The sequence below is a fragment of the Convolutriloba macropyga genome, chromosome 1, assembly GCF_964194025.1.
Source record: "Convolutriloba macropyga chromosome 1, txConMacr16.3, whole genome shotgun sequence".
Lineage (NCBI taxonomy): Eukaryota > Metazoa > Xenacoelomorpha > Acoela > Convolutidae > Convolutriloba > Convolutriloba macropyga.
The window spans coordinates 16,202,821-16,219,335 of record NC_134468.1 but is presented as its reverse complement, the minus strand read 5'-3'; the positions used below and the strand labels follow the sequence as shown (position 1 = coordinate 16,219,335).

At 33.1% G+C, this 16,515-nt stretch overlaps 1 protein-coding gene across 1 annotated transcript; it reads left to right on the top strand.

Annotated features, from left to right (window-relative positions):
- The first annotated feature begins 1,144 nt into the window (after positions 1–1,144).
- On the top strand, positions 1,145–12,733 carry LOC142345971 (UDP-glycosyltransferase UGT4-like). The gene is made up of 4 exons (XM_075398443.1): positions 1,145–1,785; positions 2,388–2,792; positions 11,694–12,030; positions 12,239–12,733. Exons 1-4 carry the CDS (start codon positions 1,374–1,376, stop codon positions 12,705–12,707), a joined length of 1,623 nt encoding a protein of 540 aa, XP_075254558.1. The 5' UTR covers positions 1,145–1,373; the 3' UTR covers positions 12,708–12,733.
- Positions 12,734–16,515: the final 3,782 nt, after the last annotated feature.

The following is a 16,515-nucleotide window of genomic DNA, read 5'->3' as shown; positions in this document are numbered from 1 at the left end:
TTTTTTAGAATCTTCCCACCAATTTTTTTGTCTTTGTTTCTCTTATCGTTTTCGTATGCTCTTCAAAAATCTGAATTTCTAATGTCTGCAGTCACTAATTTGACTGCAAATTGATGGTTGGTTGAACTAAAATTATGAACTACAAACATAGAATGCCGACAATTTGTTAAGGACAAATGTTGGATGATTTCATATCAAGTTGAATTCAAAACTGATTTTTCACAATTTTTTTATTTCAGCGACCGCAAAAAGTGAAAACACACCTAGAATTACATTAGAGTAAAACATCTTTCCTGACAAAAGAAAAAACTTATAAGAAAAAAGTTACAATTCCAACAATCTGTCTTCTATTTAGATCAATGTTTTTTTTTTCAAACTTCAGTGAATTAAGCTTCATTTTTAATATGCACTGACTAATTTCTATTTTGTTATCTCGCATTGGGCTAAAACTTTGGTCGTAACCACAAGATTGTTTTATCAGTCAATTATTCTTTGATTGTTTACCAATTTTGTAATGAATACCTTGCAAAGCCTATCACAACTATTTTTGAAATTGCGCAAAAACGCACGAATTGAATTGAGCAAACCACAAAACAGGAACTAACCGAGCCAGAAATCTACGGAAAAATAAAGCTAGTGATCATCATATGTCAATTGACAGAGCACCCTGTGTCAAAAAACTTGTAAGAAAAAAGTTACAATTCCAATAAAAAGTTACAATTTCCCTTACAAGTTTTTTATAAGGGAAATTGACACAGAAAAAAAACATGTTTTTATCCCTTTTTCAGAAATTTTTGTTCTCAAAAAAGTCCTTCCACCTTTCTGAGAAGGCGAAATCTAGCAATTTTCGTGCAAAAATTTGATTTCCTGTGGGACTTCTATGCGTCATGAAAGCTGTGTTGAAGTCACAATCTTGTATCTAAATCACTTCCTACTACTATAAACGGCCTTTTTATTTTTTGAGGCAAGATTAATTTCTGGCATGATTCTTGCAAATATCTTGCAAGATTCGCATCCGCTCGTAACTAGGGAGTACAGTGCCCTGATCAGGTCATTGATCCTCTAATGTCTTCTTTCAAAACATTTCTGTGAACTTTGAGCATTGCCTCAGTGAAATTCAAGCATTCAAGCGACAAAACATAAATGCATGTTCTACATAAGCCGCATTGATGCACGCTTCAAAGCTCTTACGATAAACCAAACATCCGGCATAGCAATCTATCAACCGATCAGTCCAACAGCAAATAACGTTTGACAAATATACTAACTACATTTAATCATAACTACTTTACTAGTTACATAATATTTTGCAGCAGTAATAAAATTGGAGGTCTTACTTCAAACAAGACTTACACTTTTCTAAATTGATCACGATGCAAAATGTTAGGCGTTTATTTTTGACTGCTCTTTTTATCGCTTCGTATTTTAGCGATATCAATGCTGAAAACTTGAACATTAAAAACAGCAACGGGCTGCCCAAAACCGCCCAATCAGACGATGGTGATAGAGCAGAAGAGTTCCAACCAAAGATGGCGGCGCGCAAGCACGTAGCACTAGTTGTGGGCTGCCATTCACATGCAATGTTACATAACCACATGGTACATTCATTGCAGAATGAAGCGAGTAGTCGGAACAAGTACCGAGTGAGTTACGTAACAGGTGGGCAGTGTCGTGACATACCCGAGAGAATTGACGGCATCAATATATTTGACACTGGGGTGTGGTACTATCCCAGCAAGGATCCAAATATATCTGGGGCGGAATATGTTCTCAACTACACCAGAGGTTTGAATTTATGTTTCAGGAACAGATCTGGCAATTAGTAGGGTTTATATGACCAAGTATAGATCAACTGAACCTTCCTATATCTCAGTTGGGAATTTTGTAAGAATACACTGACATAAATTTACAGAGGTTTCGTTTAGATTACGTCAAAAATAGTAGCGAAGGCGTTTGAAGTGATGAATGTAGGTCACAAACTTTGCAAACCGTTGAGCCCACTGCATTATAGCATCTCCAACGATAAAATTTAAAATAAAATTTTATAAATTAAGTTCACCGTTTTGAGATTTTCAGAAAGGCGATTGATAACTGACGATTTTAGGATCATCCAAAATTCTGCAGATACCACAACGGAATGAGCATCCGCAGTACTTAAAATAAAACTAAAACTGCGAATATTTTTTACTTTACTTTCGCATTTTCAACTGTCAGAATACAATAAAAAATATGTATATATATATGCACTGAATGCAATGAAAAAAGCAAAAAATTGGCATTTTGAAAACTATTGGTGATATAAAACCGACAATTAAATGACCGCATCTTATGATCTGAAATAATTGAATAGACACCTAAGAATCAATAACTCAAGAAATTGTTTTCAGGTGAAATTCTGTACCCCACTCAAGCTGTGGAACAACTTATCCAACAAGACAGACCCGATTTGATCATATCTGACAACATCTGCCTCGCAACCGGTACAATTGCCCAAAAATACGACATCCCATTCGCCATAGCTTTTCGCCCGAGTATTCCCCCCATATCAATGCATGCCGAAGGATACAATTTGGGCTTGGGTTTCACATTCAATCACATTCCCGACTCGTCTCGACCCGAATGGTACTTTAAACTGTGTGCTGCTTACTGGTACCGTGTGCTCATTTCACTGTTCTGGTTGTTCACGCGGAACGCAGTCGGAGAGTTTGAGCAGTTAAGGCACGAGTTGAACAAACCAGTTTTCGATAACATCTTCCATGTCACCAACAGTTACCCTTTGATTGCATATTTTGGTAAGCGCAATTAGAATCGATGAAGAAATTCTGTTCCCCAGATGCGGATCGAATTAATTTTCGCACTCTATACCGCTATTCAAAATTAATAGTTTTATGATCTAAAAACGCTCAAAAACGGCAATCCGGCTATAAAAATAATCGTCAAAAACGGTAATTTCGAAAAAAAATACTGGCCAAAAAAGACCACCCTTAAAATTCTGGCTGCTCAAAACGGTCAAAAGCGGTCAAAACTATTTAAAAAAATACACAAGGGTTGTCTTTTCCCCTAAAAAGACACGTAAAAGCACCCATTTTTTGTCTTAAAAATAACAAAATTTTTTCAGGTTGCAGACATAGGGTCTGCTGCAAGCCTACAATTTAAGCCCTAAAAAAGTTGTTTTATTGTAGAGATTTTTTTAATGTTGGAGATAATTGATTTCCACAGAACAGTTGCTGAGCTTGAGCCCTCGAGTGCAAATTGTAGTGCACAATGTGATTCAACATGATCCATGATTCAACATGATTCATCATAATTAATTGTTCCGACCCACTGGTGGGGGAGGAACTATAAACTCAAATGTTTTTTTTTGTTCAGTCAATTTTGGCCGATCGATATATTCATCGCACAGAGTGGTATCATTAAAAAGCTCGTTCAGCGTAGAATACGGAATTAAAATATTTTTTTAAGTTCGTATTTTTCGAGGATTTATCGAGGTTTTAAATTTTGTGTGAACACATATTTGCATGATTTTGTTCACTTTTTGCGAAAATTTTATTCAAACTAAGGCCTTTCTATAAAAAATATTCTTTCAAAATTACATTTCACGCTGCAAAATGAATCAATTTTGTGCTACCAATAGACCGATAAAAAGGCTAGTTCTGGTCTCATGGGGAAGTTTACTATAAAAAACTCGAGTACAATTTGAGAGCAGTTTTTTTTAGAAAAATTTTCCTATTGATTACTGTCATGTTAGTCATTTAGAGACTAGTCACTTTTCATATCGAGGTTCTGTTAATGACAAACCTCATTTACAGTAAACTGATACCCAATGAACAAAATATTTGTTCTCAAGCGATCACACATGTGTTTTTTTTTGTATTCAACTCTGAGTTTTTGAAATTTTTAATGAAAATTTGATTTTCTTTTTGGGATTTTAATAAACTTTGGGAGTCGTATGCCATAGACTAATTAACTACAAGGGCGATTGATTTCCAAATATGCATTAGGTAAACCTATATAATTCTGTGAGTGGACAGTCAATGGCTGATAATACTTTAAAAAACAATTCTTCGAATTTTTTTTGAACTTTAACCAATATTAAACTTATTTTCATGATTAGTAAGTCAGTCTCAGTAATGACAGAACCACGCTCCTTTTAAAACAACCAAAATAATCTTGTAAGTGGTTTTATCTGCTAACTATGTGTTTTATGACTTCAATAACACGAGTTTTCATAATTAAAAAAATTTCAGATATTTTTTTGCAATTTTGGTTCCTTTTGAAAATTAGTCTTATTATCCTAATATTGATAGTTGCCAATGACTTAGAGAAGACGACGATAAATTTTTCAGAGAAAAAGTAATGGTTTAAATGGCTGCTGCACTTTCTTTTCGCACTTCTGCTGATTTTTTTTTGATTTTCGCCTGTATTTGTCGTTGTTTTCACAACCATAGGACTTATTGTGATGTCCTATTGATAACATATTGATGACAAACATTCGTGTTCTCCCGTTGAGTCATAATCTAGCGTACTTTTTGAGTTACAGTAAAAGTTCTTGAAATTAATGGATGTTAACACTTTAAATAGAATTTTGGAATTTTTTTTGGACATTAACCAACCGTAAACTTATTTTCGTGAACTCTAGATCCATCTCAGTAAAGAAAAGATCTCCATCTTTTCTACTGCAACTAAAACTAATCTGGTAAGCGGTTTTATCTTCCAGCAATTATTGCTTTTATGACTTCAATAACACGAGTTCTCATAACTTTTTAATTTTTGGACATTTTTTATTGTAATTTTGATTACAATTTAGTTTTTCTTTCTCAGTATCCTAATATTTATAGTTCCCAGTGGCTTAGAGCAGATACTAAATGGATCAACGATTAAGTTTTCAGAGAACAGTTTATGGTTTAAATGGCTCCGAGACTTTCTTAAACTTTTCTACAGAATTTTTGGTTTTGGCCTGCTTTTGTTGTTGTTTTCATAGTAAGAAGACTTATTGTGATATCTTTTTGATGATTAAGGATTGTCGAACATCTTTATATTCCCATTGAGGAATAGGTTTGCGTATTTTTTGACTTCCGCTGAAAGCTATTGAATTTAGTGGCTGTTAAGATTTTAAAAAGAAGTCGAGTTTTTTTGAACACCAACCTTTATTAAAGGTCAAACTGTAAGTCAATCTCAGTAAAGACAGAACCCCTCTCCTTTTTCTGGCATACAAAATTAACCTGTTAGTGGTTTTAACTAATAATTTTTGGTTTTATGACTTCGATGTCACGAGTTTTCATAATTGAAAAAAAATTAGGATTTTTTTGTAATTTTGGTTCCTTTGAAGTTATATCTCACTAACCCAACATTGAAAGTTCCCATTGGCTTAAAGAAGACGTCCACTGGTTCACATATAAAGTTTTAAGAGAATCCCTTAAGGTTTCAATGGCTTCGACACTTGCTTCTCGCACCTTTCAATTGAATTTTTGGTTTTTGCATGTATTTGTTTTTCTTTTTCAAAATCATAAGACTTATTGTGATGTCCAGTTGATGACTTATAATTGACAAAAATTATTTTCTCCTCATTGAAGTATAAGATAGCGTATTTTTGACTTCCGTTGAAATCTATTGAATTTAATGGCTATGATATAACTGTTTTTCTCAAAAATTTTGTTTTTATTATTTCATACTTTTAACGTCATATTGTTCAGCCCTAATGCTGTTAAAAAGTATATGAAATTAGAGAATGTTTTTCCAAAAACTTCTCTTTTCCTTGGTTCGACATCTTTCCCGCTCAATTTTTTCTGAATTTGCTGTTACTCAATGCAGTCAGTTTATAACAAAAACTATTAAAGTGTATGATATTGTTCGATTTAAAATATTTTTCATAGTTTTCAATTTTTGTTTTTTTTTCAACTTGTAACTTATTCTCATCATTGAGAGGTTCCATCCAATTCCTTGTAGTTCAAATACTAATTTTCAATTGATATCATGTCGTAACTGATGTTATTTTTGTTGGACAATATGCGTATTCATAAAAATTTTATGAGTTGTCAAAATTTGTGTTTCTTTTCGCTTCTTTTATAGCACATTCGCCATTTTTTTTGTTTTTGCTTATTTTGTTGTTTGTTTTCTTTCCTCGTAACTTTTCCAAAGTTAGATCTTTTGAGGCATGGTATTATGTAATTCGATTAGTATTTCGGTTGCGTAACAACTTTTTAAAACTCAAATATCTGGAGATGAGCTCTGGTCGGAATATCATGCGCGAGCGCACATTAATGAGCGTCCTTGTTAATCATATGAATTCAAACATCAAAAAACTCAATGTTGAGACTCCAGATATCTTATCACAGAGAACCAATTCCGCCTCAGCTATACAACATTCATTCCGATAAGAACATTGATGTGCTAATTAATACACAGACAAGTGACAACAATTCCTGCATTAACTCATTTCTCCGACAGGAGTAGTTGAAAAAATGCATCTGAATCTATCACTATACCGGCCAAATTTGAGCCAAATAAGACAAAAGTAATTATGTACCAAGCAGATCACTAATTTTTGTCAGTTGAAAACAAGAAACAGCTCTTCAAAAATGCTTAAAACCGGATATGCTCTCTTCGACATGCTTTCAACGCCAACTAAAAACATTTAAAGCAGACAGAACTTCTCATGCGATTGGCAATTGTATCGCGATTCATCTTAGGTGTGCATCATTTTGCCCTGATAAAAAAAACTCGAGTTAGTCTAAAACTGTCCTAAGGAATTCGAAAACCGTAAGAAACTTAAAAACTTCGAGTTGCCCCAACCCTTTCAAATGGACAAAAATTGGAGATGTGGCGTCAAAATTGAAATGAGTACAACTGAAATTGGATCACAAAACATAATAATTAGTAGGTAAGGCTAAAACAAGAATAAAAAGAGAAAGCGTAACATTGATTCAATGCAACCAGATCATTAACTTAAAAATTTAAATCTGCAATCATTTTTTCCGTCAGATCCCGCATTTAAACTGACAACAAAAAAACAACTTTTACTGGCACAAAAATTGATCTTTGAAGTCACTTCTCATTCTAGGGAGCAAGATTTAGAAAATAATAATCAATAAACAATAGAATTATTTCAGTATTTTCAAATGTTTCCTGATAGACAGTTTGGCTTCACAAATAAACAAAACAAAACAACCGTCTACCGTCGGAACTCTGGGGGAGGGATAGCTTTTAGGAGGACGGAACTAAGTTCACTAGGGAGGGGGGATAAAATGATCACAATTAGGATTTCAAGTGAAACATTTACGCCAATTTTGGCACGCTAATTTATTTGATTGTTAGTAGTAAACTGCCGCCACTGGAGTTCAGCTGTTTAAAAAAGTAAACGCGAGAAAAATTTAGGCAAAGCAAAACGCAAAAAAATCGGGCGTAAAGTCACTTAAAGACTTTTTTATGTTCTTCAGTTTTTGTTCTTTTCGTCAACTTGTAACTTATACTCATCAATGAGAGAATCCATTTCTTGTAATTCAAAAAACATTTTTCCACTGATATCATGTCGCAACTGAAGTTTTGTTTGTTGGACAATATGCGTTTTCATGAAAGTTTTGTGAGTGGTCAATATTTGTGTTTCGTTTTCTCTTCTTTTAGCACATTCGCTAAAAAAATTGTTTTTGCTTATTTTGTCCTTTGTTTTTTCCTCGTAGTCTTTCGAGTGGCAGATCTTGTGAGCGCTGCATCGGGGGGTGGTGTTATGTAAATCAATTAGTCGTTCATTTGTTTTACGATTTTTTTAAACTCAAATATCTATTTTCGATTATCTCATCTGGTTGACAATTAAGTCAAAAATGTCGATGAGCTCGGTTTGGAACATCATGTGAGAACGCACATTAACGAGCATCCTTGTTAATCGTAAGAACTAATCTTCTTTTTATGACAATAAGTGCCCACAGAAAAAAAATTGAAATTTCCAACAATAAACGCATCTCAAAGAAACAAGTATTTTTTAAATTTTGCGAATGAATTAATGTTTCGACCTATTCAAACACGAAATACGCATTGAATTTCTTTTTAAAAAATTTAAAAAATTTAACAGCACTAACAAAAAACTTTTCATTAAACTAATGCCTGTGTTTTCTGCTCTATCTGAAATTCCACCAAAAACCTAACTTTGAAGTGGCGGCTATTTTTAATTAAAATTGTGCTTTTTGCATCTTGCAAGATAACGCAGGGGATAATCATTTTTATAATCAGATAACGCAGGGGATAATAATTTTAATAACCAATTGACCTATTTCGTTCTGTTTTCTGTCCAAATTTATAATTTACCGAAATCAGAGCTCTTGCTAAAACCCACCTTTCATCAAACTGAAAAATAAAGGAATGCTTTGTGAATAGGGATCTAATTTTCTTTTATAAGAAAATTTTCTATTCAATCAGATCCTAACGCATTATTCTGCCTAAATTGATGCTAATTTTTCATTTCAAATTAATTTTACACCTGCTTCAAAGCACTGACAGAATTGAGAATTTTAAGTTCGAAAAATAAAAAAATTAGCAATTTTTTTTTGTTTAACTTATCAACTTCACAATTGTTTTTACGGAACAATGTAGAACAAATATATGAGACCAACTGTACAACAAATATTAATAATAATTAGATACTGATTCAGTCAGATTAAATGAGATAGATTTAAAAAAATCAGTTAGATTAAATCACGATTATGTAACACAAGTGGTATGCCGGAGCATTAGCTCAAAAACCACGATGATAACGAATAATTTTGACATAATAATAAAACAGGGAGGCTCGATAATGAGCGTTTGCGCAAAACAATCCACTCCTCCGCATTTTTGTTCTGCCAAATTTCTACCAAATGAGGAACAGATAGAAAACCCCAAAAAATTCGAGGAATTCTCAGAAAAAAATGTGTACGAAGATAAAGATCGCCTCCAACGCAAATAACTCAGTGGAGTGTGAAAGGCAGCATTAGATTGATCAGATCAGCCATTGTTAGAAAAGCAGGTCAAGACGAACAGCAAAATCAAGCATCAATAACAATAGACATTAATTATATCCAAAACATTATATCCATTTTTTTAAAATTTTTTTAACAAGGTGAAAATAGCGTCAGATAAAAATGAAACTAGAAAAACTTATTTTTCACTAGAAAAGATATGCATTCAATCCATAATAGGGCCCAGTAACAAATAGAAAAAAGAACAAAAAACATCAAAGTTGAAAAATTGGCTTAAATTTTCAGTTGCAAACATCCAACATGTCTATGATCACATATATATGCATCTATAGGAGGTCAGTAAAACTTGTAATCAATCAATGTTTTATGTGCTTACAAAAAGAAGCAACAAATGGAGACAACAACAGCAATTCAGGTAAAACTTTCCAGAAAACGCTTTCTAAGCTGTGATGCCATATTTTGCTGCTCAAAATATGTTCAAGTCAGAATTCATTGTACGCCAATGATGTGGTATGCAATCGCTCATTATTGAGATTAGGTTAAAAAGAGATAAAAAGATTTAAAAAAAGGCCAAATTTCGTAATAGTTACGTAAACAACTATTTTCAAAGTCATGAAAACCATTAGCTTAAAAGTGAAATTCTTACATAGGTTCATAATCAATCAAACGAAGCACGTGAGACTTGTTATTATTTAGAATTTGTCTAAACGTCACAAAAAGAAAGTCAGATATAGACAAAAATTAAAAATCACAATTTTGCAAAAAACCTAAGTCGTAGCCAGTGAATTAATAACCAATTCTTTAAAAACATTAGACTTTCATCACTTGCACCATCCCTTGACGAACAAAATGTCATATGTGACTCGTAATTAGCGAGAGTGACTAGGTAACAAAAAGGCAAAAGAATTATTTGAAGTTAAGAATCGTTTTGTTATTAAAAACAATTGATTTCAAAGCCATGAATGCCATCACTTGTCTAATAAAATCAGAGCATAGGCTCATTTACTCCTACATAAAAACAAATGAGACACTCCATTATCCAGGAATTTTCATACGATTTAAAATACACAGTAAAAACGACAGCTAAAGACAAATGTAAAAAAAACTCAATTAAAATCTTCGAGAAAGGGGTGTCGAAGCCGTTAAAACCTTAACCTTTGCCATTAAAACCATAACCATAAGCACAATTGAACATATAAGACTTTTATATGTTCAATTGTGCCTTATTAGACGTCAAAAAGGGCCTAAATTGTCCAAGTAAAGAAACCAGATAAATTTATTTGGAGCAACATATGATGCCAATTGGACATATCAACACAGAGCTTTGATTTGAGTTGTTTTTTCTTTAATTATCATATAAAATATCAATTCTTTTTTTTTAAAAAAGACTGACTGATTACAATCTGAAATTTTGTTGGACGTTATCAGTCCAATATTGGACAAAAAACCAGCAATGCTTTTGCTGTTTGTGCATTAAGAGCACTCACATGTTTTGAATGTTTTGAAGATAAATTGTCAGTTAAATGATCAAAAACAAATGCTGTGTTTTTGATAATCAAGAGTAAAGTTAGCAAAAAACGGCAAAACTCTCATTACAGAGCACTCTCAATGGAAATTGAAGTAGGATTAGTCCCCTTTGGAGTTAACAAAGATTGTGTTTGTGGATTTTGGTTGTGTACTATCACCAAATTTAATCAAAGTGGACTAAAGAAGCCTACTTCTGGTAATAATTTTTCCATACGTGAATGGAATGGGTCGAAAAAAAATTTTCGTACTTTGCTCAAAACTAATCAACTGCAGTTTGAAAATATGCTCAATTATTTTCAAACACAAAACCTTGTTGGACACGCGGCTTCTCTTTTTGCTTATTTCTAAATAATTTAATGAGTCAAATTGTTGTTTGATATTAATATTGGTGCTTCAAGGTCAGCAAAAAGTTGGTTCCTGCAAAAAAGGCAATTTGACCTGAACACAACTCCCAAGAAGCATCACCTTCAAATGATCTTGACGTTTTTTCTACTTTGAAGTTCGAAGTTCTGTTTTTAAAAGCAAAAAAGATAACAAACTCTGATTTAAGACATCGTAAGTTGTTTTTATGCTCTTTAAGAACATCAATTTTAAAACACTATTTTTTTTTGTTGTAGGCTCAATTTGCCTTGAAAACATCAACTAATTTATGCCTTTTCTAATATTTGAAGCAAATTTTTCATTCGTTGTGATTCTTGTTCTCGAAAAGCACTCCTTGTACTGAAATCATTTTCTGGAGATGGAAACCAAACAGCATTACCGTTAAAAAATGATTTTTATTGCTAAGTTTCTGCGTTTTGGAAGTCATTTTGGTTTGATCCGAATTATGCTGTAACTTCAGAAGATGCTGCAAAAGCCGTAACTACGAAAACTTATTTATTTCATCATAGTTAGCATTCATTCGAAATTTTCATTGCTGTCACTAATAATGGGAGTTTAGAACGTAAAGTCAACGACAGTCAATAAGATTTCATATTTGATTTTAGAGTTGAACTTTACTAGAAAAATAGCGGAAATTTACGAGCAATTTGGTGTTAAAGTTTCCTGCAAAATCTGGATATTTTCCGCAAAATCTGGAATATATGAATGGCTTTCAATGGTATTTACATATACATATAGAATGCGGCAACGGAAAAGATTCCAAAATCTTTATGGCGCATTGATTTTTTGTTTCGTTATTATTTCTGAATCTTTTCTCACTCTCATAACTTGTTTAAGACGATCAAATTCTTGCGCGGCGAGACATTCACCCAAAACTTACCACTGTCGGTCTTTTGCCCCATGAACCTGACGAGCTGTCACGAGTTAACCCAGAAATACTTGACTTCATCGACAAAAGCACAAAACCAATCCTATATGTCTCTATCGGAACCCGAAACACCTTCTCGGACGCAGAGACAGCGATTCTCAAAAGAGTGTTTGAATCGCAAGAGTTATTCAACGTCGTGTGGGCCCATAGAACTTGGAATTATGACGTCATGGATGCTATTGACCAATCACGTCTCTTTGTTCAAGCTAAGGTTGCGCAACGAGACATTTTGAGTCACCCCAAAGTGTAAGTTGAGAATTTATTCGATCATTCTTTATGTTGCGGAGAGTTTCAAAATTGATTGCGCAAGCTTAAACCAGATATTCAAGATTTTGAAAACCGCTAAACAAGATATCATTGTTTTTTTTTCTCCTACGAAAAGGGGTTTATGACTTGATGTGTTCAACGTAAACTAAATTTGTGATCATCTTATCACCTTTCACGGCTGTTTTAGAGTTGCGTTTCTTTCCCATTGTGCAACCGGAGGTTTCACAGAAGGCATATCACGTGACAAGGTCTTCATAGCAGCTCCTCAGCGGGGCGACCATTTCTACTTAGCCGAAGTGATCCGAAAGCGACAATTAGGAGTCGTGGTCAGTTCTGAACCATCAGAGAACGAAATTCGCCAAGCCATTGAAAATGTTTTCGAGAACTTAGACACATATAAGCAGAACGTAAAGGCTCTTAGAACGAGTTTATCCGAGAACTCAGTCGGCAGATTGGAAGCGATCGTTGATTGGTTGATTGATCAGAAACGAGCGGTGGTTTTCGACTTTGATGAGAGTAATGTGATATCTTTGCAGAATAGCCTGGCTACGTTGGGGGTAACAGCGGCTGCTATCGTGACCTTTCCGATTTTCATTACGGTGTATCTATTGAAATGTGTATGCCGTAAAAGGCAAAACAAAATGAAAACGATGTAAGTTTTAATTAAAGGTGATATATTGAAGTTTGAATAAGTTTCCGAGCTTGAAGACAGATTTCTAGTCTTTAAAAAATGTATTCACAAATCCGGCTGTCGCCATCACTGATTCAGAAACTTTTATACTAGAAAGAGAAACAAGGAGGCTGCGTTCGGTACTTCTAAGAAACAAAAAAAATCTGACTAGAAAACAAAAAATTTAAAATTAGAGCAATGCAGAAACTTGATTTTCTTTAAGAAAATCATTATTAATAGCCGCACAGCGATAGCTGAGGCTATTATTGGCCTTCTCTTGGTTTTTTTTACGACTCGAAGAGGAGTATTGGTTTTCTTAAGGTTTTTTTTTTACCGGAAGTACTATTCGTTCAGACGATGTTTTGACCTAAAAGCGAAAGCGAGTAAAATTGCAGTGTGAACTAATTTTTTCTGAGCGAGAGAAGTTTTTTGATCATGCGCTGCGTTTAGTGAATGACTTTTTGACATTGAAAAGTAGTTTTTGACTGAATGGCACATATAGATAACCGTTTTTAGCCGTTTTTTCGTCTAAGTGGCCTAGTTTTTTTGCTTGTAATTTGGTTTTTTGTAGAAATAATTTTTAATCGATGCTATGTTGAAATGTAAACCCCGGAAATTGTTAGCACAGTATTTTGCATAGCCTGAAATTGCGTTTCAAATGCGAAATTGGCACATGTTTCTTGATTTTTTAGTTAATTTTTGGCTTTTTTTCTATTAATTTCTTCATTTTTGGATCTTTTAGCTGTTTTTTGTCAAAAATCAGTTAATATGGCAACTTCCCTTTGATAATTCATATACTCAATGGCTCTTTCTACCTCGATGTAATTTTGTTTATAAAATTGTACATTTGCTAATCCGATTTTCGTAGTTTTTTGCAATTTTTTTTCAGTTTTTTGTTTGTATTTTGCTTTTAATTACTAGAAATAGTATTTTGGGGAACATGAGGGACTTTAATTTCGTTTCAATAAAAATTCAATCATTTTTTGGTGTTAAGTTTTTGAAAAAACAGATAAGTTTTTTTCATAAATGCAGTCTTAAATATTTTTTGACCACTTTTTGCAAAATGTTTCATTGTTTCGTATGTCTGAATTCTGCTTTTTCTTGTTTAATTAGTTCAGCAAGCTGGATTTTTGTCTCGAATGATTCGTTGTCTTTTCTATGTCTCGAATGCTGATCAATGAAATGTACTCGTTTTTCTTGATTGTTTTAAATTTGATCTTTAACTTTCAAAAATCAAGAATTGGTCTTTTTGTTACGGTGTTCCTAACATTGTGTCCATATTCTTCACATTCTCGTTTTTATCATTCTAGTTTTTGTTCTGGCACCTACTTTTGTTTTCGTTATATTGATTTTTTCAGTTGTTAAAAAATTGAATGAATTCAGCTTTTTCTTAGATCTTGGTTTCTTCGGTTTGCAATTGATTTAATTCAAAATAAGGCACTGCTGGGAGTTTGCTAGAAAGTCTTTTCCAACATTTCGACTTATTACTATTCATTGCAATTTTATTCGGGGCTTGGTATTGTTTTTAGACGATTGTTTGCCTTTGAATATTATTCTGTTGCTTTTGTTTTTCTATGATTAATTTAATTTTTGAATTAGTATGAAATCATGTTGTCTAGCATATATACAACAAAGAAGAATCATGTATTATTTTTGTCTGAATTGCCGTGATTAGTAATCTAATTATAATGGTTCTCTGATTCTTAAGTTTGAGCACTCTTTTTTGAATAATTTTGACTTTCCATTTTGCTTTCGCGATCTTTTTGAGATTAGAATCATTAGTTATCTGAGGGCAATTGATGGCCCTGTCAGCTTTGTCAGGCTATCAGTTTGTTGACCATCCTAAATATTTCAGACTTTTTTAACGTTACCAAATGTTTTCAATAATAAAATTTTGCTGCATTTTCTTTCTCTTGGTGACAGTGGTTTAAATTTCACCGATTTTTAGATCAGAACCGCGGAGGTATTGAGTTAATGGTTTAATACAAAAGGTAATGGCTTCAGCTTTTTGTGAAGTTTTGGTGCTTCGAGTCGCTTCCGGAATTCTTCCGGCTATGTTTTTTATTTCGTCGTCATGATTTTTGTTACGACCATATGACGTCACAGCCATTTTTTGTTCATTCGTTCATGCAATTTCAACTGAATGACGTCATTTTTCGCTCTTAGTGGAGCGAGTTTTTTTGTTCATGCGCGTGATTAAATTTTTGGTCACACTTGACTTACCTCACTCTCAAAAATGACTTCCTCATTTTGGAATTGACTTTTATTTACTTTAATTCAAAGAGATAAGGTCAAATGGGTGTGTATCACTCTAAATGAAGGTTATTTGAGATCAACTAATAGAGGCAGCAATAACTTATACAGATTTTTAATCAAAATATAACAGATCAGCCTTCAATGAAAAGACGAATTTTTTTGGTCTGTCTTTTTTACTGTTTTTTTTAGACTGCCGATCTACGAATCTATTGCGGCTATTTTCTGGCAATCTGCCAGCTATGTTTACTTTTAACCAGATATGAAAAAGTTAAAAAATATATATACAAATCAAAAAGAGAAAAGTGAGAAAAATATTGAGTAAAAAGATTCCCTAAATATCGACAAAAAAGCTGAAAAATAATTCAATGAACAAAAGTCTGGCAAATAAAAGAACTTGCGTAACTGTGCAAATAACAACAGTGCTTGAGCCATCCCAAACATTTCAGTTTTCGAGCCCTCAGCCATCAAAAAGATTTGAACTTAAACTTAAAACAACAGGTGCTAAATGAAAGCTTTTGCTCTGAGTAGGGACTATCACCGACTGAATAATTTTTTTTCTAGCAGTAACCTAAATCAGCAATTAATGCAAGCGAGTTGGTGAGAGGACCATGAAGTCCGAACATATTCCACGAAAAAAACTGAAATAAATTAAGCCGTTGTGCAAAGAGTCAGGAAAAAAAGGTGAAATAAAGAATGTAAGTTGTAATGATGGCATAAAATTAATATAATATGGCATAAAAGTAGTCAGATTTTTTTGAATATTTAGCTCTTCCATCGTTGTTTGTTGAACTTAGTGCCGTTTTCTCCCATATTAGTGATTTAATATTTAATCTTCAGCTTTTTCATCCAAAACTCCTGTAACTTGAGTGTTTTGTCTGCTTGCTTTGGCTTTGTTCCTGTTAAGTTACAAGTACACCTTGCATGTCAACGAATTCAAATTCTTTTGCAGTGAGATTTTGATCGATTTGGATGAAATTCTGGCCCGAATTACTTCTTGAGATTTTTTTCCTTTCTCAATTTCAATACTATTTACTGCATTGTTCAACAAATAGTCAAATATTTCGAATGTTATTTTTCTATACAATTAAAAGAGTTTTTCCTGAAATTCATATGCGGAACTTTCATCGACAGGAATATGATGATAATTGTTGACTGGTTAGGCAATTGAAAGCGTGTTTTCAATTCCCTACTTTAATTGGAATTCTATGTCAGAAAATGAAAAGAAAAACGAGACAATTTGTTCAACTTTTTAATTTCCATCAATTTCCTTTGAATTTCCGTATTGTCAATTTGTATTGTATTCCTCGAACAAAAGAGTTGGCATTAATATCAATCCAATAACTTAGTTTGGATGATCTTGTCAACATTTCTGCAAAAAATGTAAAAACAGCAATGATATTGATGGAAATATTTAAAAGATCTAACACTATTCTTGGTTCAAATTGTACGTAAGTTTTTATATTGGAAAAATATTTTTATAAGGAAAAGGTCTTTTTGAACTTTGACCTACTGATAATAACTGAAGTAAATTGACTACA